The sequence below is a fragment of the Phlebotomus papatasi genome, chromosome 1, assembly GCF_024763615.1.
Source record: "Phlebotomus papatasi isolate M1 chromosome 1, Ppap_2.1, whole genome shotgun sequence".
In the NCBI taxonomy this organism is placed as follows: Eukaryota; Metazoa; Arthropoda; class Insecta; order Diptera; family Psychodidae; genus Phlebotomus; species Phlebotomus papatasi.
The window spans coordinates 14,429,778-14,454,497 of NC_077222.1; the positions used below are offsets into that span (position 1 = coordinate 14,429,778).

The 24,720-nt window shown below is 34.6% G+C and overlaps 3 protein-coding genes across 4 annotated transcripts in view; all 3 read left to right on the forward strand.

The window, feature by feature from the left end:
* Positions 1–3,537: 3,537 nt before the first annotated feature.
* Positions 3,538–4,003, forward strand: LOC129800081 (ribonuclease P protein subunit p14). The gene is made up of 2 exons (XM_055844459.1): positions 3,538–3,652; positions 3,715–4,003. The coding sequence occupies exons 1-2, from the start codon at positions 3,621–3,623 to the stop codon at positions 4,001–4,003; spliced, it is 321 nt and encodes a 106-aa protein (XP_055700434.1). The 5' UTR covers positions 3,538–3,620.
* Positions 4,004–4,011: 8 nt separating this feature from the next.
* LOC129800078 (mitochondrial intermembrane space import and assembly protein 40-B) lies at positions 4,012–4,638 on the forward strand. The gene is made up of 2 exons (XM_055844455.1): positions 4,012–4,235; positions 4,296–4,638. The coding sequence occupies exons 1-2, from the start codon at positions 4,012–4,014 to the stop codon at positions 4,534–4,536; spliced, it is 465 nt and encodes a 154-aa protein (XP_055700430.1). The 3' UTR covers positions 4,537–4,638.
* Positions 4,639–4,772: 134 nt separating this feature from the next.
* Positions 4,773–24,720, forward strand: part of LOC129800049 (protein similar) — a 151,887-nt gene continuing 131,939 nt past the window's right edge. The window contains exon 1 of one of the 2 annotated variants that reach the window (XM_055844410.1): positions 4,773–5,112. In XM_055844410.1, the coding sequence (XP_055700385.1) occupies positions 5,063–5,112 (50 nt within the window). In that variant the 5' untranslated portion in view covers positions 4,773–5,062. Of the gene's footprint in view, positions 5,113–19,286; positions 19,769–24,720 lie in introns of those variants that run through there. The other variant, XM_055844409.1, reaches the window with a different exon arrangement.

Here is a 24,720-nt window from a genome sequence, read left to right on the forward strand (position 1 = left end):
CATTCTACTTTGTATATTTTATTTAAAAAATTTGAAAAAACTAAAAATGTGAATTTTAGATGCAAAAAGAGTTTAAAAAAAATATATTTTCTCACCTAGCGCCTAAACTAAAAGAGATAATGAAGAATGGATGGTTTTTTCGACTTTATTGGATCATAATTATCCTAGAAAACATTGTTTTAGAACTTTTTTCGCATATTAAAGAAAACACCGTTAGAGGGTTAATCACACCTATTGTAATCGTCGGATTTTCTCAAAGTGCTCCGATAGAGCTGAAATTCATAGGGTATATGTTTTGAACATCCCTGATGCCGAAAATCATAAGCCAGCAATTTCGGGTCCGACTGCCGTCCGGCCGTCCGTAGTACGCAATATATCTGGTTTGGATAGAGATATCTTCATAAATTTGTTTTTAAATATATCTACACGAGCGTACGACGATTTCTGTGCTATTAGTTTTTTGAAAAACCGGTTCTAAACCGGGTAAAAATCACTTTTTGCAGTTTCTCTCGAAATCTAAGCATGCGATTTTGAATTTTTTATGTTTATGTTGTAGTTCAGAAAATTTAGACCAATTAAAAAAAATTAAGACATTCGTCGAACGGTTCTCGAGATATTTCACTTTAAATATTTCAATTTTAAGAAAATTTGCTATTATCGTCAGGCGGGAAAGAAAGCGGGAGAAGCGGCGTCGGACAAGCTTTCCCCATATATAGCACTCTCTCACTCTCCCTTTCTCTCACTCTCCCTCTCTATAGAGTGAGTCTATATTCGAACATTTGTAAGGTGGCATATACAATTCACGATCCGCGATGTCTTTCGCGAATCTTCGCGAGGCGCGAATTTTTTCGTGGTTTTTCGCGGGGCGTGAAATTTTTCGCAGATTTGCGCGGGTCTCGTATTTTTTCGCGAATTTTCGCGGGGCGCAAATTTTTTCGCGAATTTTCGCTGGGCGCGAATTTTTTCGCGGATTTTCGCGGGGCGCGTAATTTTTCGCGGATTTTCAGGGGCCGCGAAATTTTTCGCGGATTTTCGCAGGTCGTTAAATTTTTCGGGGATTTTGCACTTCTTAAGCCTAAAGGAAACTCCAGTGTGATGTCAAGTTGGAGGCCTTGATCTCTCATAGTTTCTGAGAAAATCGATTTTAAAGTTTTTTAGACACTTATGCATTTCTCATCCAATTTTTTTTTTCATTTTCAAGTGAAATTTTGTACATATCAAGCCTGAAAGAGGCTCTAAATGGACGTAAAGTTTGAGGCCTCTATCTCTCATAGTTTCCGGGAAAGTCGACTTTAAAGATTTTCATATACTTTTATGCGTTTCTCATCCAATTTACCTTATTAATAACGATGATATGTTACATACATTTTAAGAATTATTAAACGAAATTTGCCTTATTTATGTATAAATATCGTTCGAGTTTTCCACAATCCAAATTTACAATGAAGGAATCGCACTTCTATAAGCTAAGCCAATGATGAGACTAGATCAGCTTATAGAGGTGCGATTCCTTCATTGCAAAATGGTATAAAATTAAATGCGAAGTACTGTAAGCTTGTCGGTTTTCGCAAGAAAGCTAATAAAATGTCCGGAGAAACTTGGGATTTTGCTGGTGGAACACTTACTCTGGACATCGGATTGAGAGGTGATCACATTTTCAACTCACCTAAATTTTTTCACGCCTAAATTTAAATCGTAACGGACATTGAATGTGCGTACTGACGTGAGTGGACCAGAGATTGAGTGATGAACTGAACGTCCCTATTTATACAGTACATATTACAAGTAATGGCATCGTTAGGTATTGATATCAAATCCAATACACTACACACGTACTGTAAAGAAAAAAAATGGATAAGAAAATAGGCTGTGTGGATGTTGTCAAAACGTCCGGCCAAACACTTTAAAGCGAAGAAGAAGAAGAAGAACAATAAGATAATTGGGCTTTTTGGTGAAAATATCTGAATTAAAGATTTATGCCAATTTAGAGATTTACGTAATTTTTTTCTCTTGGATCTTCAAGTGGTAAAAAAGGTGATAGAGTAGAGTCTTCTAAATTCAAATGCTCTGGGGGTATTTTTGACATATCTAACCTTCAAAATTCGAAAGAAAAAAAAAACTAAGAGAAATTTATGTGAAATTAAATTGTATTTTGAATCAAATTCCCGCCGTACTTTCTCGTAAGTCTCAGTGATAACACGGATAATACACTTCCTTTTCATTTTATACGATCCCAATGTCCAGTAAAAAAATGTACAACCATTATGGTTGATAATTTTTGCACAAGCATTATAGTCGTGAGGTTTGTGTATTGGCAAATGTTGTGTATTGGCAATGTTGTGTATTGTCAATTTGTGTATTTTATAAAACGGCTTCCTGTCTATAATTTTGATTGTAGAGCAATTTTGTTCGGTTTATGTATATTGTCTGTGAAGAGACTCTGTATTAAACTAAGAAAAAGAACAAAAAAAAAGAAAAAAAAACATGAAGAGTTGGTCTGAGACTTGAACCCATAACCTTTGCGTTGATGGTCGCGCGTTTTGCGGCCGCGCCATGAACGTACTTAGTTCTCTTAAGCAAATGGCCAAGAGTTGCATCGTCAATTTTTCTAATTTACGTGATGTTTCCTCTGTTTTCTGTTATTTGCATAATTATTTCTCACTTTTCACGACTGAGCCACATTTTAAGAATCCAATGCGTTGCAAATTGAATTAATATTTAAAATGGCAGTCAGGAATAGTTCAAATTTAGTGGGAATTCATTGGAAGTTTGTAGAAGTCTATTGGAAATAAGGGAATTCTTGGAGAGGGCTATTTAGGATATAGAAAAAAGGCGTACGCCATTTTGTGTCCAAAATTTGATGGTGAAAGAAAGAAAGATTTTGTAAGTAGAAAAAGGATTTATTTTAATACTGAAATTAATAATATTGTAATTTGATAGGGATATTAAAAAGAAGGACAAGGACAGTAAAAGGATAGGATTTGTGTAGGAGGAGCAGATTGCTTTAAAATGTGAGATTGAGTTAATTTAGTTTTTTCTTCCTTTAACAATGACGCCATTTTTTGCTAATTTTTATTCTAGCCTAAACAAAAATAATAAACGCTGTGAAATTCTGTTGGGAAATAAAATTTGTTTGGAAAAAATTACAACACAATGAATGATTCTAGAAGACAATTAGACAGTTAGAAATGCGAGAAATGTCTAAAATTTTGGAAATTTCAATATTAAACAATGAAATTCTGACAGTTCTCTCACAAATTTCTCATACATAAATTTCATTACACAAACATAATTTTACTAACATTATGCTAGTATCGTACTACAAATATGATAGTAATTTTACAATTTACAACTAACCCTATAAGAAATCCTATAAGAATTAATAATTTTCTATCAGATGAATGAAATGTAAATCGTAATGGTTTTTTGCAAGCGTTCCATAATAAGTAAGATGAGTAAGATGAATGCTGCATGTCCAACCGGGATGATGAAAAAAAAAACATAGAAAAAAATCGAAAAGCAATGACACTTTTTCGAAGATTGATCCTAACCTCAAAATTTATGTGTTTTTTGGCCTCTGTGAATCCTGCAAAAATGCATTTTTATCGCTATTTCCAAGCATGAGTGCATACATCTACCTGGACGTATCGCTGTAAGTACTCCTGCTGATGCATATTCAACCTCTTTAACAAATTTATCATTGGTATTTTCCAGGCAATTGAGTACAATCCCGAGAGATCCAATTGTTCCGGTATTCTTCAAGGGAGGCATCCTGACATCTCTGGAAGAGGTTTTTGGCGAAATTGGTGGCTGCACCACAGTTGACGTGTTGAGATTTGACCCGAAAACCCTTAAAGCTATCCTTAGAGTGCCCAAGGAGGACTACGTAAAGGTCCGGACAGCTTTGACATTGATTTCTGCGTTCCAGGAGATCCCTTGTCGTTTTCACGTGAATTCTGTGTCGCCTCTGTTGCTGTCTCTGGTGCGCTGTGAGGAATTCTAATCTGCAGAATGTCGTACTGCAAGCAGTTCAATGGGGGAAAGGACAAAGTGATATTTGCTTCGAAAGAAGATCTCGCCGGACCGAGTAAAATCCAACTACCTGAGTCAGATCCTGCTCCTGGATTGATCCTTCCGAATGGAGATATCAATTGGAACTGTCCGTGTTTGGGAGGAATGGCCACAGGACCGTGTGGAGTGGAGTTCCGGGAAGCTTTCTCTTGCTTCCATTACAGGTGAAATATTGATTATTTTTGGGTTTTTGGGATTTTGGGATGATGTTTGGTGGTTTTCAGTGAAGTGGAACCCAAAGGATCGGATTGCTACGAGGCCTTTTCGCAGATGCAGTCCTGCTTCTCAAAGTATCCGACAGTTTACAACAAGAACGGAGAGAATGACGATGATGAGATGGATGTAGAACGAGAGGCTCAAATGAAGGTTGATGAATTGCTAGAGGGCACAAAGGATGACAAAGACTCAGCTGAATTGGCTCCGGCGGATGGAGGAGCCAGTCAAGTGGATGAGAGGAAAAAGTGATTTTGTGCAAAAAAAGACTCCATGTAGATCGAATGACTATCTCAAGTTCTCTTCTATCGAGATATTCATGGAATTCCTTTAATAAATGTAGTAAATAATGAATGAGTTTGCTGAAATGGGAGACTTCTCGAGTTCCGGGAAGGATTTTTATCTTTTTGTCAGTTCTGGAGGGAAAGTTCCAGAATCTGAAAATTTCCAATAGATGGCGTTGCGTGTTTGCCCTCTTGCGGTTAAGTAGGCGAACTAAATCAGCTGTCAGGGATGTCATGGGAGAAAAAAAAAATGATTCTGTGTAGAATTTGTTCGGTGAAGAAAATATAGGTGAAAAAGTGAGGAAAATCGCGGTGAAAAGTGTGAAAAAGTAACTGAAAAGTGCAAGTGTGTTGTGTTGAGTGATAAAAGTTCACATTTCCTTGGCAGTGTTCTGAGATTTGTGAATTTTCGGGGGTGAATTGTGTGTGGTGTGTTGGAAAGTTTTCCCAAAACAAAAATTGCATTGATTGTGGGTGCAAAAAGAGGTCAGAAGATGTTGACTCAGCAGGGAAATGGTGCTAAGCCAGCTAAGGAGAAGCGCAGGTATGTTGAAGAATTGATAAATCCACAATTTCCATTGAGATATTCCAATTGAAAAGTTTTAAGTCGTGAAATGGCGTCTCTCCGGACTTTTTTTTGGTCCGGACTCTCTGGCGAGGAGAAAATTCAATGACGCAGAGGTTATCACAGAAATATTCCACATAGCATTGAATCCCAATGAGCAATTGGGGGCATGTCAAATGCCTGTATCCCCCTCTGAAGTTGTCCACAAAGCCAGGCACAAATACACCCCCAGGAAGGTCACTTTCTGGCCAGCCAAATGCCTGGAGATTGGGATGAGTCCAAAGTCCATCTCTTGGCTGTTTTCTCTGAACTTTTTCTCAAACAGCTCCACTCCATCTCTGCCTGGGTAATTTAGACAGGCATCACGAGACGGCATCCAATCTCAAGTGGTTCCATTCGACTGGAGCAGCTTCCCCAAATCCATGTCTGTTGGCTCGTGGCATTGATGTTATGTCTTTCCCGTGCATTTTTGTCTGTTTTGCTGAGGATAAAGACAAACTGGCTGGCCAAGCTGGTCAACACACACAAACAGGTTCCCTCACTCTCATCCAAAAACACTCTGTTGCACAATCTTTTGCATGAAAATCGTTTGGTGATTTTTTTTTGGGGAAAGATTAAAGTAATTGATGGGGTTTTGCGGTTCCTGGAATTTGGGAGGTTGGATTTTCTCTTGAGGAAGTGCAATGTGCAATCCCTTCTCCTTGCTTTTCTACCTTTTGTGTCTCCGCTTTTTGAAAAGCAGCGCCTCTAGAAGAACTTCCACAAAGCTAGCATGTTCCAAGAAGTTCTTTCAAATGGAACGAGCTACAGAGGATTCAAGATTCGACTTTAGGTTTTTTTTATGTAATGGTACATTGCAAGAAATGAACAGAAAAATAATATTTTGTAAAATTGTTCGTAGGGTAACGTATGGTATTTTGGGACACTTTTTAGCACTTTCAAGTTTCAAAGATCTTAAAGACTTCTCAAATAATTTTTTTCTTTGTTGATACAAATATTTATGTTCCTAATCCTATCCAGAATAAGGGCCTTGACAGACCTGAGGATTAGCCGAGAGGAGGTTTGGCGTAATTATATTCGAAATAATGGTTAAATTTCTTTTCGATCATTTTCCACTAAGTTGTCTCTCGGCTTAAGTCGTAAGTGTGTCTAGGGCATAAGATTGTTATCGAAAAATGTTGAAAAATGCATCATTTTTTATACAAAATAGCAAAAAATGTAAAGAAGTAAGAGTGGTATATTTCGGGACAGTTGGGTATTTCGGGACAGACAAAAGTCGCTATTAGGGTAAATTAAGCTAATTCAAAACCTGCTCAAAATGGAAATTTTTCGCTACTCCAAATGGAAACGTCATTGTTTTCACACTGAAAGAAATCCGAAAAAGTTAAAATTAACATTCCGGAAATGTTAATTTTACCCTGCAGTATTGATCCAAAATCGGTGTAAATATTACCCTTTTTAGGTGTATTGGTGGTTAAAGTTACCCTTTTTCATGTTAATTTTACCCTTAAAAAGATGTAAAATTAACATTAAAAAATGTTGATATATTTTTACACCTAAAAAGTGTTAAATTTATGAGGAGAAAATGTTAATCGCAACCTCTTTTTTTCTCAGTGCACGATAAATACAGTACCAAATTGTTATATTTATATATTTTCTGTACTATAGTTTCATTATTTAGTTAATTTTTGCTCCAAATAAAGCGAAAATCCATTCATATTCACAAATTTTAATTTGTTAAGTTCTTAGAAAAATTAAAAGTGTACCTTTTCACTTTGAAATGAGTCGATTACACTCACTTATTTAATGGATAAAAATATTATTTTGGCTTTTCTCAAAGTTGAATAGTTATATTATGTTACTGTAGTGAATATATTATGGAAATAAAAATAAAAATATTATTTTAAGTGGATTTTATCTTTAGCGTAGTCATAACGATCCACATAGCGAAGCGCCAGGATTAGAGTACTTGACAGTATGACTCAGATAGAGTCAACACATTTGATTCTTATATATCTGCAGTATTTTAAGTTATTAATTGATGAAGTTACTATTACATTCGTTAAAAATTGTCTCAGGTTCTAACTTAATAATTAATTTAAAACTTAATTTAAAAATCTTAAAATCTTACACTATGCAACAAATTTACAACTTTTTTTGCTAACGGAGATCTCACATGGTACGTTTGATAGAGTCAAGTCCCCTGATTAAGAATCTGACCTTGGTTTTGTTCCATCACGTCACAATGTTTTTTTTGTTAATACTTTTATATTTTTTCTGTTTTGCCTTACATTATCCATCATATCTCAGGTTCTAGTGAACAGAACTTAAAAAGTGTGGATCCGTTAGAAAACTCATTAGCTATGCTTCAATTTTGATAATTACATAAAACTTTGTAAAACTACTCCTTCAGGGTGAAAAATTGGAGTTTCTGCAAGAATTACCAAAAAAAAATGCTCTTAAAGTGAGGTTTTAAAAATTTGTATAAAATAAACTAAACAAAATATTAAAAATTCATTGACACCAGACGATAGGTAACACTTAGGACTACAATTTTGCTCATCTAAGACATCGCGCTCCGATCACTCTATGCCTCATTTGTTGGTTTTTGTCATTTTCCAAAAATATGAAGTACCTATTTTAGGGCAATTTTTTTTTAAAGATTTCTAAGAAAATATCTTTTAAAACTTATGTGAAACATATATAAATGTTGAGATTCTTCTTTAAATCGATCGGGAAATCATCAACATGATTTTCATTTACATTCCCAATCAGTCCCAATATTACGGGACGGCTTAATGGGAATGTAGTCTAATAATTATTTTGATTATAATTGCGTGTAAAGGCCTCTACACATTAGAGAAATTTATGTCCATATTGAAGAGTTTTTCCTACACAAGGGTAGAGAATTTCCTTCAATATTGACATAAGTTTTTCTTGTGTGTAGAGGCCATAAGACGTCTCTCGGCTTAAGCCGTAGGTGTGTCCAGCATGTAACAGCTTTATTATAGAAATTATAGATCTTAAAATATAACTTTATTAGGGTTTAGATAGATAATAATGTTTATTTCATGTCATTAGAATTCAATTCTGTTTTTTAATAAACTGTCTAGAATTTTATTTTCGTGTTCCTCAAGAGGCCATCAATTTTTATTACTTTACAAGTTTAATCGTTATTATAATCTATCATAATACAGGCTTCAGACCTAGGGCTTAGCCATAAGGCTTAACTTTTCTAATTTATTTCTCAGTCATGATTGTTTTTTGGAATATTTTGACTTACAATTGCGTTATTAAAAGCAAATGATCTATTAGGTATTGAAAAATTAATAAAATTGGTTGCTTTTTAGGATTTAAGATCTTCGGGAACTGGGCTAAATCTCTAGTTCGAAGATCGCTTAAGTGAAAACTTCTCGAGAATCCTGCATGTTAATAAATCGATAAATGAATTAAATCAAGTGGCCAATCCCCAGGTGTGAGGGAGCCTTTAAATGGGGAAGCTCAATTACGTAAGAATTTAATATACTAAAACAACTGGTAATACAAAAATAAAACTTTGGAATCATAAAAAGATCAGCCAGAAATCGCTTTTTGTTGTTAGTTTGTTAATTACCAAGAGAAAATTCCAGATTTTTAATTCTGAGTTATTATTCTAACTTATTTTTTTTCGAGTTTGCTTTAATTTTTTATTTATCGACGACATTCTAGATATAAAAAAATCATATTGAAGAACTTTAAGATTAAAGAAATTAGAAGCTTGGAATTTTATTGCAGAATCGAAGGGTTAATTTAATAAAAAATATTATATTGTTATTATAAAAAAATATTACTATAAATTGGTCATATTACATTAGTTAGTAAAGGAATAAAAAAAATTGACATACTCACTTGTCATTTAAAATTATTTTTCTTCCACAAATTTAGATGTATAACTTGTTTAAATATTTGATCAGGCTTAGATTAATTGACTAAGCTGATAAATATCAATAACAAGATATTTTGTATGATTTATAGTGCGGTGGTCGGAATTAGGTCAAATGGCCTGCATAAAAGGACACATTTTTGATCATTTTGTAAATTTGTTTTCAAAGTTAAGACTCTCTTGCTTGTAGAATAAAAGTAATTGTACATCCATTATAAATTTGAAATGCGTTAAAAAAATAGAAAATTAGGGGCTTAAATTCCTATTGGGATCTAATTTGACATGCTTGAAAATGGAGTTTTAATAAAATAATTTTCAAAATATCCAGGAAATCTTCAATGAAGTGACTCGTATATTCTTTTGCCCAATATATTTAAGATAAAATCCTGTTTTTAATTCATTACTCTCTTCCTATAAATAATTTTCAAGACAATTTTTTCAGTTATTATCTCACAAAAGGTATTTATGCTTATGGCATTAATCGCCGTTACTTCAGTATCTTTACATACATATATTCATAATTGATTCTGATAAAAATAAATATTACTGAAAAGATAGTAAATTTGCTTCTGTTGACAATGACCTTACGCAAATAGAAGAATTATATCTGACGTTGTTTTTCTGTTGATAAGACTGGAAAAGTTTTCTTTGCCATCTCAATTGTTGTTTTTTGTGATAAAGAGTTCGAAATTTTTTGAGTTTAAAATGTATTTTTAGTGCTGCTAGATTTGTTAATCTTATTCAATCGAATTCTACATATTTAGACTAAAATGTTTTGGAATTATGTTGCCATCTAATCTTTCTGGCTTTTCCTGTTTATTTTTTTGTATTGTGATAATGTTTTTAAAACAAGTATCTGGGCATGCAACACGGGGAAATTAATATGCCGATTTTGCAATCTTTCAAATGCACTTTTTCCACCAAGGTAGAGAGTCATGGTCGGACAAATAAAATAAATCCTTCAACTTTTCTAAATAAAGATTCTCCAATGCATTTTTTTCTGCTTTTATTTTAATGCAATTGGAATAACAAATGAAATTTTCTTACATAGATCTGGTTGAACCAGTAAACATCCCCAAATTCGTCGCATAATTTGAGCACGACTTTGAAGTCAATTTAGAAAAAAAATAAGAGTGAATGAAATAAATATGGTATAATATCAAAAGTCTCCGTGACCTTTATATGGATCATAAGAATATTTTTGTCAGCAAATAGAGATATTTTTCATGAATTGTTGAGAATGTAATACATCACGTATCGAATAATTTAACAATGCAATAGGTGGAAGTTTTTTTTTATTAAGAGTGCTTTTTGATGGTACACCAGGGAAAGTTTTAAGAGAGTTGAACGATATCAATGTAGGTCACAAAGTTTTTGTCATTTAATTCACTCAAAAGAAAAGCTTGAATTCTCTGAGAAATAATTAATAATAAAGGCATTTCAATCATTCTTTGCATAATTTATAGAAGATTGATCTGTGATTCATTAGCATGATGTCATAGGTAGTAGAAAAAATTTCTCTATTTGGAGCTTTAAAAGTTTTCCTGATGGGAAAATCTTTTACACTTTAATGCATTATATTGCACGGACTTTAAAGAGATGTAGAGACTACACTCAGTCCCGACATTATGCACTTCGGGATTATGCACATAACGAGATTATGCACATACAATTATGCAAGTTTGCCTACTTTTGGGAGTCAATTTATGAAATCATTTTAGAAATACGCTTGAATGTATACTATTTCGTGACACGGGAAATTTGAAGACACTAAGTTCAGAATAATACTTTAATTTCTTTTATTAAGATAAAAATTATAAATATTGTAACAATTTATTGAAGAACTCTGGTCAAACAGCACTCTTTGTTGATGAATTTCTTTTAAACAGTTGAATCTTATTGTTATGACTACTTTTACTCCGCACGAAATTCGTTCTACGGCCGATACATTCAAAAGAAATCTCCTGCAAGTATGCAAATTTTCTCGATGCATAGAGCCATTTCGCGGGTTTTTTCCGGTCCCGAAAATGTGCATAATCCCGGGACTGAGTGTAATTTGTTTACAGAAGAATATTACCATGGTCCGTTATGAAGTCCATAGAACAAATGATCAGAGATAACGAATTGAGGACTTGCGAGGACCCCACCTTAAGTAGATCTTTTAATTATTATCGTATATACGGGTGACTTTCGATTCCGGGGGTGACTTTGCACTCCTGCTTTTTGTAAGTTTTTCTTCAATTCTAGCGCTTAAGGATGGTTAGACTGTCCTTAAGTACCCTTATGCCGAAAATAGACACAGGTTGATCCTAGAGAATACTCAGCTCGTAAAATTGGGCGGTAAAGGATCAGCCCAAACTATCATACACTGAGGATTTAGGGTCAAGGATTAGCGTTTTCAACGTAAATTTCTATTAAATCTCCACACTTTGATTGCTGAAATACATCTTAAGTTAAGTGAAATATCAATGTATTCCTCATACAGACAGAAGCACTCTGATCTTCTCTGTACTAATCTTAATGCATTTTATGATTTTGCGATATTGCGTACCATTACTCTCCATATTTTTTCACCTAATTGACATTTCGAAAAGCACCTCAAACCCAAAGTGAGGCTTTTTATTTTCAGCACTGGCGCTGATATCGCATAATACCCATAATTTCACTAGACCTCATGAATTTAAAAGATCAGCCTGATCCTCTAAATTATGGGCTGATCCGTGAGTGTATCGACACCAATCCTCATTTTTCGGGCTGATCCCTAAGCCGATCCTTGTGTCAATTTTGGGCTTTAGAGTCACTGTGAGTGTAAAGTCACTCCCGGCACCGGATTACTACGTTTCGGTCCTACGTGAAACTCCTAGTCGCAGCCAGACGTAGGATTCATCGCCATTTAAATCTGTTACGTGCCATTGCTACCGTTAAAATTTAGATTTTTTTTTAGTTCGGGTGTTCGTGGAGGAATTTTTAAACTTTAAACTAAATAAAGAATAAAGTCATTTATCTGATCAGCAACAATCCAAGAGTAAACTGAAGTCCAGAAGGTTTATATTAAGAAGTTTAGGGTTTACATATTGGCGTAGGTTTTCAGGCTAACAGATTATTGCCTGGGTCTCAATTGAATCTTTACGATAATTTTGTTGATATAATATAGTCTAAGTCTTGGGATCATCCGCGAACATCTGCTTGAATTTGCGGAGGATTGACAGTCGTGGGCTACTAACTTGACTGTCTTAGGTGCTCTAACCCGATAGGGATAAGCGGTTGAAAATGAACGCAGAAAATCAGTAAGGGAGTCTGGCATCTAATCATGGATCAGGTTAATTTACATAAAGGATTCCGGTGGCAGCCAAAATCCCGAAAGCCAAAATCCCGAACGCCAAAATCCCGAAAGCCATAATCCCGAATGTTCAAAATCCTGAAAGGGGTAAAATTATATGGGGGAAAATGTTTAGAATAATTTTCCAAGACACAAAAGATTTCCCTTTGCCTCCAGAAAGCGCGGGTGTAATCGTGGGAGTAGCTATGACACTTTTAAGAATTCGGGATTTTGGCTTTCGGGATTTTGGCCCATTCGGGATTTTGGCTTTTGGGGATTTTGGCTTTCGGGATTTTGACCGGGACCCAAAGGATTCTCATATCGACTTAGAACAGGGGTACGTTAGTTTGAAGGTTAAACTACGGAACTGGGGTTGTAGGGCCGATGAGTCAACCTCATACCAAATGTGGCAGTAACGAAATACAGAACATCTCTATATGATGTCCTATATGTCCGACGATTAGTTTTAACAATGACCTTTTAATTGCAAATGACAATGCAGTTCAGTCAGGTGTAGTTCAGTTTTGTGCGAAAAAGTTGCGATCGTTGCGATTCTTATCGGCACGACCTGTTTGTTGATTCGGCAACCCTATAGGAAGTTGCCGTCCTGGTTTGTGACGTCGGTTATTTCGAGGCTGGGTTAGCGTCGTAACTTTGCGTCGAGGTAACTTTGCCACCCCGTTTTTTTTTTGCAAATCTTCCACTGAAATCAGAGAAATGAGAAAGATTTGATAGAAATGTGGGAGAGAGGATGATCTAGAGGTCGTGCAAATGTTTTCAATAAAATTGCGTTTAAAATATCAAGGGAATGTGTAAATAAGTATGGTAATGACTATGAAGTAAAATATTCATCTTGCCCATATACATGCACTATTTACAGCGATGTTTTGCTCTAATCATTCACTCATATGTTTTTTTTCTTTCTTAAATAATAAAGAGGAAAAATAAAACCAGTTTCAGCAAGAGTTTATTTTTCAACAAACTCAGCTGCTTGATACATTGACTCGTTTTCCAGTGAATTTCTTATAATTCGATTTTTAAGTTAATTGTGTCTTCTACACGTGCGAAAAGAATGACGCAGTGAATTTTAAAAAGATCAAATTTCTCAATATTTTATCCTTCCTGCTGAATTTAGAAGAAGCACCAACACATTCTGTTTTATTATTGCTGTTGGTGTTCGAAGTTCGAAGATGAGATAGATGGAAGAATTGATTTATAAAATGGTCAATTTAGAAACACTTCTTTAATGGTTATGGAAATTATGCTCAAGAGTGAGGTTTTACAAGCTATCAGTTCACTATTAGCAAATAAAAATTAAATTTTAGAATTCAATTGAGACAAATGGCGAAGTTGTGCGAAATAAAATTAGATTCAACTTTGCCATGTGAATTGCCTACAAATTGGTTATTAATTTTGCAAAGAAAGGAAAAACGAAAACAATTCAAGTAAAGCACACTATTTCCCCATTCTCTACAATTGTACGTTTTTTTTATAAAAAATGTTTGTAGTTATAGGGAACTTGAAGAATTAGACAAAATTTTAAAATGTCAAAAGTTATGAAATGAATTAATTGGATCATTAAGTAGTCCTTACAACTTTTAGGCTGAGCAACTGTTGATTTCATTCATAATTGATCTATTTACATAGGGGAAACTGGGGCACCACCAAACAGGGGTACCACCAAACACTGCGATTTTTTTAAAAATAGGTATAAGATTTCAGAGAATGAGACTTACATGAAATCATAGATACTATAGGGATGTTTGTCCAGCGAAAGAATGATCCACATAGTTCAAGTAATTTAGAAATAAGAATATTTTTTCGCAAAATTGTGAGATTTTGATAATTTTAGTCATTTGTATATCTACCTGGAAAATAAAACTGAAATAAGTTACATAAAAATTCACTACACCGTTATGCCTTAGACACACTTACGACTTAAGCCGAGAGACGACTTAGTGGGAAATTATGTAAATGAAGTTTAACCATTATGTCGAGTATAATTACGCTAAGCCGTCTCTCGGCTAATCCTCAGGTCTGTCAAGGCCCTTACTTTCCTATATGTTTTGGGATAATATTAGATGAGATCATATATTCTGTCAGTAGAAGAGGTAAAAAGTTTGGAGTGGTATATCTCAGCTCCTGATGAACATAATTGGATGAGTGAACTATTGTTGGAAAGCTTGGTTCATTAGCTTTCAGAATCTGGTATATGTAATTGGCTATGGGTAAATCATGGTCATCCAGAACCATTTATGTCGAAGAAGACACTTTTTGCAACGTCTTTTTTGGCCATCTACTGCTGGGACCAGGAGTGACCCACAATTCTCGCACTTGGACTGTTCGTTAGAGGAACTCAAAGGGTATAATTTGTAGAAGAAACTTTTTTTTTGGACATCTTAATTTTTTTTATTCATCGACTTTTGCAAGAATTTTAACATTTTACACGCAAAGAAAAAATTACAAAAATCCTAAAAGAGTGGTTTCTGGAGGGGAAGGATAGACGTGGGAATGAAATTGATATGATATTTGGATTCCTTGGATTAACTTATGGGGGAGTACTTAGAACATTCCAAGTCGATATCTTCATTAGTTTGTCCAGAAAATGAGATAGAAGGATTTCTGTCATTTTTTTCTATGCGTGTAAAATGTTAAAATTCTTGAAAAAGTCGATGAATAAAAAAAAGTAAGACGTCCAAAAAAAAAGTTTCTTCTACAAATTATACCCTTTGAGTTCCTCTAACGAACAGTCCAAGTGCGAGAATTGTGGGTCACTCCTGGTCCCAGCAGTAGATGGTCAAAAATGACGCTGCAAAAAGTGTCTTCTTCGACATAAATGGTTCTGGATGACCATGATTTACCCATAGCCAATTACATATACCAGATTCTGAAAGCTAACGAACCAAGCTTTCCAACAATAGTTCACTCATCTAATTATGTTCATCAGGAGCTGAGATATACCACTCCAAACTTTTTACCTCTTCTACTGACAGAATATATGATCTCATCTAATATTTATGTAGGGGAAGTGCTTATAATTTTGGACAGTCTGCATATAAGCATCGAAGTTCCAAGTTTGAAGTGCCATATTTTCAATACTAATTGACTTTTCTTGTTACTCTCTTTTCAGAAGGATTGTTTAGAAACTTGGAAAGCTATTTATCATCTCATTTTTACTAAAATTAGTTTTAATACGTTTAAAAATGAATTGATATGTAGAGGTGAATTTGACTCTTATTTTGGACAACTTGGTTATTAATTTTTACAACTTGTCTGTAAATTTGGACAGATAATCCGCCTCAACAGGATGCCCATTGTTCTTCATTTTATGAACCAATCTTACCAAGTCCTCTTCCTGGTCATGTAAGGGAAACGTGGAATGTCACAAGAAGCCCAGAAACTTTCCATATCATTCATTAAAGTGAGTTGACTTCGGTACTCCAAGTACGTTCGGATTCGCTCATTCCCTGCCCTTTCCGGGAGCCTTTCAAGGCATTTCTCATTGCATCTCTTTCGTAGAGATGATGCTCCTTCATTTCTCCAGGCATTTGTCCAACCTAGTCATCACAAAAGCTAAAACTTCACGAAATTTCGTGAGAAAAACACCTGTCCAAAATAAGAATCATCACCTCACTGCTGAATGTCTTAAAAAATTTCCCATTTTTCACACGAAAAATATAATTCACAAGGCAAATCTCACTTCAGGTCAAATGTACAAATCATCAGTAACGTGAATCAACACAATATTCAATGAATATTCAATAATATCACTCAAAAACAGCGAACAAACTTTGTTAGTACTTCACCAAAACTAAATAAGACTGAAGTAAGCCACGAAGTTCTGTCATATTTCTCGTAAGCAATTGCTCACACTGAATTTTCAACAAAGCAATTTCAACTCAAATCATATTCAAATTTTAACGTATTTAGTGTTAAAATATTCCAAAAAGAACAAATATTTAGATAGAATTCATTATTCATCAAATATTGGAATAAAAATCCATCATTTTAATCAATTTATTTTTAGTGTCCAATGTTATCCTCAAAGTGTCCAAAATAAGAAACTGGACAAAATTAGAAGCATTTCCCCTATTTGTTAAAGAAATTAATGTTCACATTCGTTTAAAAGAATAAAAAATAATTCACAAAACAGAGTTTGGGGCACGACCAAACAGGCAAATTTCTCACAATTGTAGATGTCGCGAGCGTAGTTTAAATGGCAAAAATTTTCCTCTTATCTTTTTTACTCTTCCTCTCCCTCTATGTTCGATTTCCGAAATTTATACCCATTCATGGAATTTTCATTCAAAATTCAGGAGAAATGGGAGAAATATATAGTTTAACGAACCTAATTTTGCCTTAAATGAGTTTTTAATTAAGAATTGGTGGATGATTTTTCGATTTTATCAAAACATATCTAAAGAGCGCGCAAAATTTGAACTTTAAGTAAAATGTTCGCCACGATTTAGTGGCGCTACTTACCAAAAAGAAGTCGATTGCTGTCAAAATGACGGAAAGTCAATGGAAAAATATGTTCGTTTCTGCATTGCTTTAGTTTTCTGCTTTTTAGCCATTTATTCTAAATGTCGCAGTATTTTTTTTTTGAGAATTATTCAGATTGTTAATAGGGGAGACCGGGGAGGTTGGGACAGGGGTAGTGTGGGACAAGGCGATTTTTTCAATTAATTTTTAAAATAAATGGGATTTAACCATCATCGTAGGCAATATTAAGATGTATCTTGACTAAAAGAATGGAATTCCTCAGTTTTATTGTTTTAATTCTATGAACATTTTTTTAAAAATTGATAAAAATCGTATATTTTGACGTCTCAGTTTTCCTCTTTGTATTTTATATCAGCGGTATATAATCAAAACTTTTTTATCTCATTAGCTAGCAGTATAATCTGGGGACATATTTTTATAAAAGTTTCAGAGATTATACGCTCTTGTTTTTTACTTAAAGATTTTAAATACCAAAACTACCCGCGGGGATGTTTGGGACACCTGAAAGGGAATGAATGGGACGTTGATTTTCGACAAGATTGTAGGTGGCGTGCAATTTTTTATTATCAAAATGGAGAGTAATGCCCAGTTTCTACTGGAAATCTTCATCTTGTGCATACTTTACCAGTGCAGCAGATTTCTCTAACTACAGGGACAATTAAACCAGCATTGTCTTGGGAATCAATAATTCCTTCTCAGAGGATATTCGATCTTTGCCTAATCTGTTAAAAACTATTTTTTTCGAAAATTTCTCGAACAAGTTCTCCAGAAAAGTCGAGAGATAATTCAGAGAAATAATGAGAAAACAGGTACAATGCAGTTGTAGTAAAATCAAACAGGAATCCATCAATGGGTTCAAAACCAAGAGTTGAAAGAAAATCTACTCGCCTGAGGAATTTGATAATCATGATTGCAATATTTAGAATAACAAAAAGAAAAGAAAGGTAGATGGGAAATAAGAAGAAAATACTTTAAATATTTGATTGACAATAAATGACTCTACTGTGCAAATAAAATTGATATTAATTTCTAAGTGTAAATAAATGATGAAATATTTTTATTTCTATCAGAAATATTTTTAATCTGGTATTTAAAATTAATTAACGTGTTCCAGTAATACAAATTATGCGAGAAAAAACGCGTCCCAAACATCCCCTTTTGCGTCCCATACTGCCCCACATCGGGGAGGTTTGGGACAAAGCGTCAAGTAAAATGTTTTATCTTCTCCAAGAAAACTCAGTTGTTTTCCAAGTTCAATCGGGTACTTTTTATAAAGTCAATACCCATAAGTATCCTATAGACCGCATAAAATTGTAATACACTATCGTAGTTTTTTGGAATAGTGTCTCAAAGTTAAAACATGAAAAAGTGTCCCAAACTTCCCCGCTCTCCCCTACATTCTTTATAATTAAGAGCTGTGGTGAATGCCCAAAATACCTTCAATGGGTAAGAAAAAGAGGTGTTTACTGGTGCCTCACAAAGTGTTTGGTGGTACCCTGGATGGTTGGCAAAAAGCGAAAAATGCATGGTGAAACAATTTTATTTTTTACAGAAAATTGAAGTGTTTTACAAAATCCTTGTATACATTAAAATGTAGCCTATAACCCAAGGCTATAAATGGGGTAAGCAATATTTTTCTAAAATTCACAGATTTCTTAGGAAATTTAGTTAAAAGCGCATCCTTCAAAAGTGTTTGGTGGTACCCTAGTTTCCCCTACTACTCTACTGCGTTTTGTCATTTGACCGAAAAACGACCAAAAACGGCCGGTAGGTTTAGTGTTAAAGCTTCGAATATGAGCGTTCTACAGAGCTGTGTAGCTTTTTCACCTTTTACACCCCTTTTTGCTTTTAAAAAGTAAAGGCTCTGTGGAACAAAAAAAAAGAGTTTCCAATTGTAAAATGCTGTAGATGTAGAAAATAATTTAAACAATAACATCTTGAGAGTTATATTCTTTCTTCCGCAACAGAGTAATGTGAATGGAGTTGGGTAAATATTCAAGAGCAAATATTTATGTTTCTTATCTCCAAAGGCAGTGGAATATTAGTTAAAATAATACATTATTAAGTCATACCGCCGTCACTGGACAACTAAAATTTACAATCACAGATAATCCATCGTTTTGTGGAAAGAGGTAGCTCTGTGGCAAAAAAAAGAGTCTAAGTTAATTTATGAACATGTGCCCGAGGGACTTTGAGGAGGGACCACATGTATTGGATTTAAGGTGTTATATATAATTTTGTAGAAGTATGTGATTGAATTATAGTATATTTCTCTTTAGAAATCGTTATGTAAAATGCTTCGGCTGCCTTGTGATTGGTCAGTGATTGGGGTATATTGGTAGTGATCCTTATCATAGATAGGGACAGTTCTATACCTTAAGATACTCTTGGATTTTTCACTATGAGCAATATTAAACGTGAATTTGCAGACAATTTATCGATTAGTATTGAAAGTGCGGTCGTTGGGTAAATTTCGAGGTTTCGAGAGGACTTCCGTCGCGAAATTGGGAGAGTTTCTTGTGAAATTGGAAAATGAATTCAAGTCCCAATGCTTGGTACAATCCGGTAAATTCTGAATATTCATACAATTTCAATCAGCCAGAAGTGGATCCTATTTGCTATTATGGGGATCAGAAGGTCGGAGACTGTGTTCAGAGGGTTCCTGGGTATGAGATTGATGGGTTTGGGGTTCCACGGTATATCAATGGCGGGAGTTACAATACCGGTTCGCGTAGTGATTATTTTCCGGGCAATTTCTATCCAGAAGATCCACCAGCCGTGTCTTATGCTCCATGTCAGGGACCAAGGCCGTGGAATTTTGCTTATTGCTATGGATTCTATGGAGACGCTCCATGTCCATTTGCCAATATGATCGATATGGAAGATTTTATGTGAGTAAAATAACTAATTAATGTCTGTTTGTGTGTTAAAAGATGATGGACTTGGAGACAACTTCTGAATACGAAATTTTGTTTCTATATGACGGAAATTTTGGAAGATGACATGTATGATTTTTTTTCTGTCGTCTCTCGTTTAAAAGATATTTTTTTTGCGTCTTCTGTCTCTGTATTTTACTTATGAATATTCGCTTTTGGTGTCATAAATTATGTTGAGAGTAAATTGACCAACATTTCCAATACATCGTGTCATATCTTTCTACGTGCTGCGCCAAGTTTGATAAGCTCTCTCTCACTCTCTTTGATTTCACAATGAGTCTCATAGTTTATATCAAACTTCTGGACAAGAGATATTTGGGTGACAATGAACTTCTGATGAGGCTGAAGATTACTAGAGAGACAGCTGGGTGAATGATCAGTAATTTCCTTTTGCACAAATCTACTATGATATAGAAGTGGTAGAAGATAATCTAAAGAGGAGTGAAAGTACAAATTTGTCATGATTTGTCAAATGAAAAAGGTTGGCTTTATGGTATAGAAATTATATATTGAAAGTCATGTTATCTTCGTTACTAGAAGACACAACATTCAATGCTATTATCACAAGATTCTTGTATATATAAATTTTATGTAATATAACTCATGCTGATAACCATTACGTGTGTTGTGCATTTGATGCATTTACCCTGCACATGAGTTTGGTATATAATATCAATGTTTAAGATCAATTAATTTGATTGCCCCGCAGACACAGTTATAAAAGTTAAACATTTCAACACTTTGGGGATTTTTGGGCTTCTTTAGAGATTTCATTGGATGATTGCTAAATTGTTGCAAAGGCGATTTTTTTTCTGGTTATGCGACTGATAGCAGAAAAAATGGTCTAGGATGATAAACACTTCGTCGTCTGTGTTAGATATTGCTGTAACTAAATTTTTTTGAGTACTATTCATTAGATTTTATACTGGCGATATTCCTAAAAATACTCGCGACCGTTGCCGTCTTAAACTGATATTATCCGACGTCATAGGAATAAGAAATTCTTGAGTTTAACATTTTTAGGATGTCTGAAAGATCATTAGAGAGAAGAAGTCAAGAAAAAATAATATTGTGAGAGTGTAGAACGGCGACAATCAGAACCAGTGATTCCCAACTCCATCAATTTCACCCAAATAGAGACGGGAAAAAATTCCTGCCTCCACCCAGGCTTGAACTTGGGAGTTTTTCGCTATCTAGGCGAATGCTCTACCAACTGAGCTATGGCTGCACTGGCTCTGATTGTCTTTGCCACTGATCTCAACCAATTGCCATGTGCACTTCAACTCGTTTTCGACTCACAACGAGCCTTAAGAAACGAAAAAAATAATAAATAAATTCCGAATTCATTTTTTAAAATAATTTTACTCCATCCCAGATAAAGGGTGAATAAGTGGCTCCCACTCAGAGTGAACCCTGAGCGGCAATCGCCAAAATTGGCCAATATGAAGCTAAAAATTGACAGATTGGCACAATTTGGCTAGAAATTGACATATCGGCATTTTGCTTAACACAAATCGGCAGAACGGTACGATTCTAGCTTTCACTTGACAGATTTAAATGTCAATTCGCTTTTATGATGTATAGCGTTTGTTTAAACTCCTGTGGCTCGTTCAAATTTCGTGGTTCGTTTAAATTCGAGTCACGGGATTTCTGCGGAAATAATGCTGAATCGGCATACCGGCACGAGATCGACAGGTTGGAACGAGATCGATAAATTCGTACGAAATTAGCAAATCAGCGCAATTTTTGCAAAAGGTTGGCACATCGGCACTCCAATGAACCGTTAGCGGCACAGTTATTTACCCTTTGATCCCAGATGTGTATTTCTGAAAGTATTGTTATTAATTATATCGGAATACTTTTTTACAATGTAATCATGTTATATTGCTGTTGCATTCCGTGGTGGAAGAATCCGCAAGTCCATGTATAGAGTACCTAGGAGCGCCTTCTCTGTATTGTGGATACTTCTATGCTACCAGTTTTTGTGGACAGAGGCGGTGCATTATATTACGTTTTATTACAGTGAAAATGTATTGACATTTAGTTGCTTGCACCGGGCGGGACTCGAACTCACAAGTTTGAGTCAGAGATCTCGTCCGCCCAAGACCAGCGGTCTTGCCTATTGCGCCACTGAGATCCTCTTCTGAAAGTTGTCTAAAATGTTCCAACGCTTGATACTTAGTGGGTAAATACGGTGAATGATAATGCAATTCGTTTACATTTAAAAAAATAATTTCATGATTTTCAAAAGTATGGATCATATTTAATATCAGTATCATCTGAAATGTTATAGGTTTATGTTCATATACTTACTTAACCGGCATTATAACCAATTGCTGGTCTGGACTTGATTCAAGACCCGTCCTGGTTCAAGCTAGTGTCCTGGTCGACGCAGTCGTTCCATCGGAGGCTGTGTCGGCCTCGTTTCCTCGAAACATAGAGTCTACTCCTGAAGACTTTCCAGGTTGGGTCATCCTCATCCTTGCGAACCAGAAGACCAGCCGACCGGAGCCTATTGAGCGTATTTACTTGATGAAATTTACCTCTCGGTAGCGGTCATTCAATTCCTAGTTGTATAGGCTCCGGAATCTTCCCTCCTCATCCTCACATAGGTTTCTGACGATGTCAAGCTTTTTGTCCGTCCGTCCGTCTGTCTGTTCGTTCGTCTGTCCATTTGTGCGACCGTTACCACGCTTAGGGGCCAAACGATTAGAGAAAGACAGACTTGTAACATTCGGGCGACTCTCCCATAAGTTTTAGATAGGTTTTAGAGATTACCCAAATGGACATTTCGTCCATATAATTAAACACAGTTGAATTATTCCTAAACGGTTTTTCAAAGTCAAAGGTTTAAAAGGCTCCAGAAACCATATTTCTCAACCGAAGGAGTCATATTTGGGTTCATTGGAAAGGTCTTGGAATACCTGACAAGATTGAACCGATTCAAACTAGTTACGAACCGGTAATGAATCAGTTTTTTTATTTACAAAATTTTGATTGATTTTTTTTCAGAGAATTGCAATATGTTACAACTTTAAACGTTTTCAGACTTTTGCCAAAGCTTTAAAACTTTAAAACTCCAAATATTATTGGGTAGGACAATTGTTGATACAAGTGACCAAATATCAACTATAAATCCATATGACATTACATTGGCGTGTTTCATTCTGCGCGGGGGTATATAAAATAACTTTCTGCGATAAGTTTTAATGTTATACCCATTCGATATACAATTTCTCACGATGTTCATGTAGCACTATCAACATGGATAATACCTCAATTAAAAAGCAATACATTTTTCTCACTGACAGTAATCGATGGAAAATTGACACACTAAAATATAGGATAGCTCACGGGTATTTAAAATTCACGTTATTAGACAAACATTGCTGCACTCTTTTAGTTTCTAAATTTATTGCCTCAACCTTTAAAGCTGAAAAATCAGCAATATACGTGTGATTTGCTAGAGTGTGATTTATCGGGTTTTAGGTAGCCAAGAGGGTGTAAATCTTGGTAAAAATTATCTCAAAAGCAATTTTTGTGGCTAACAAGTGCCAAAGCTATAAAATTGGTAGCAATTAGATATAATTGCGATTTGTATAACACTCTTGTGATTAAGATTTTCAAAGTATATGCCTCTGCTGAAGTATCTTATCATTTGAAGTCATGAAATGGGATAATAAATGAACTTGGAGAAGTTGTTGGATTTGAGCCATTAGGCTCCTTCATGTCTGTAAATGACTGGTAAAGAGTTGGTTGCTTAAGAACATGCTTGTAGTTCTTGCATGTTTTAGTTTTATTTTGATATCTTGTGTGTTTTATAAATAATTTAGTTTTTATGGTTCGGACTCTTGACCTAAATAGAAAATTTGTACTCTTGCTATAGAATTTGCATTATGTCTATTATTTACACTATATTTATCTCTGGTTTTTATCAGTATTCATATATACATTTTTCTTTATACTTAATGGAAAGATAATTTGTTACGCATAATTTTTTTGGGACATTAACCTATTAAGCCCATTAGAATGATACATCATGCGGAAAATTAGTCGTTTATGTTTTCTCTTTCAGTTTTTATCCTTTTCTCTTTCTAAAAAATGTTGAAGAAGATTAGTACACTAAAACCGGGTGACTGCACCACACTGGTTTTCCTAAGCTTTTTTTTTATAATTGTATAAATTTTATAACTTAAAGATGATCTTTAGATCATCCCAAAGTGCTCTTATTTCTTTGGTCTTTTCTTTTTAATCTCTTTGACTTTCTTTTGAAGGATTTTGAATTGGCGAGAAAAATAATTTATTTCGATCGCTTTGATATCAGAAACCACAAAATAAGGTTGAATTGAACTCATAATATTACTTTAAAAGAAAAAAACTTCGTTCCTATAAACGAGATGCTGTCCAAAATGCATTGGTAGTGTTCCGGATGGCCAGGAAACTCTGTGTCCGATATTACACACAAAGAAATGTCTATATATATTTTTTTAATTTACTTTTTTAATGTAATTAAGAATTATGCTAGAGAAAACAAAGATGATAAATGAATTTATACGGTTCGAATCCCAAAGAGCACTTTAGAAAAGAAATTAATAATTTCAATTTTATATTAAAAACATTAGAACGCTTCGAACTCAGAACATTGTCATTGGTGATTATATGCAACCTGTTCGAAATTGGCACAGTTCCTCAGGTTTTATGATGTTAGAGAGCTCGAATTACTTTAATTTTTATAATAAGTTTAGTTTAATCTAAGCTGGGGTTTTAAACGTACCTAGTCAAAGCCTAATTGTATTTCATGCTTATATGATACATTTATGAGACCTGATCGAAACTACTAACTATACCTTTTTGAACTTTGAAGATTTCCTTTATAAATCGTCGGTTCCGAAGAAGACTATTGTAAG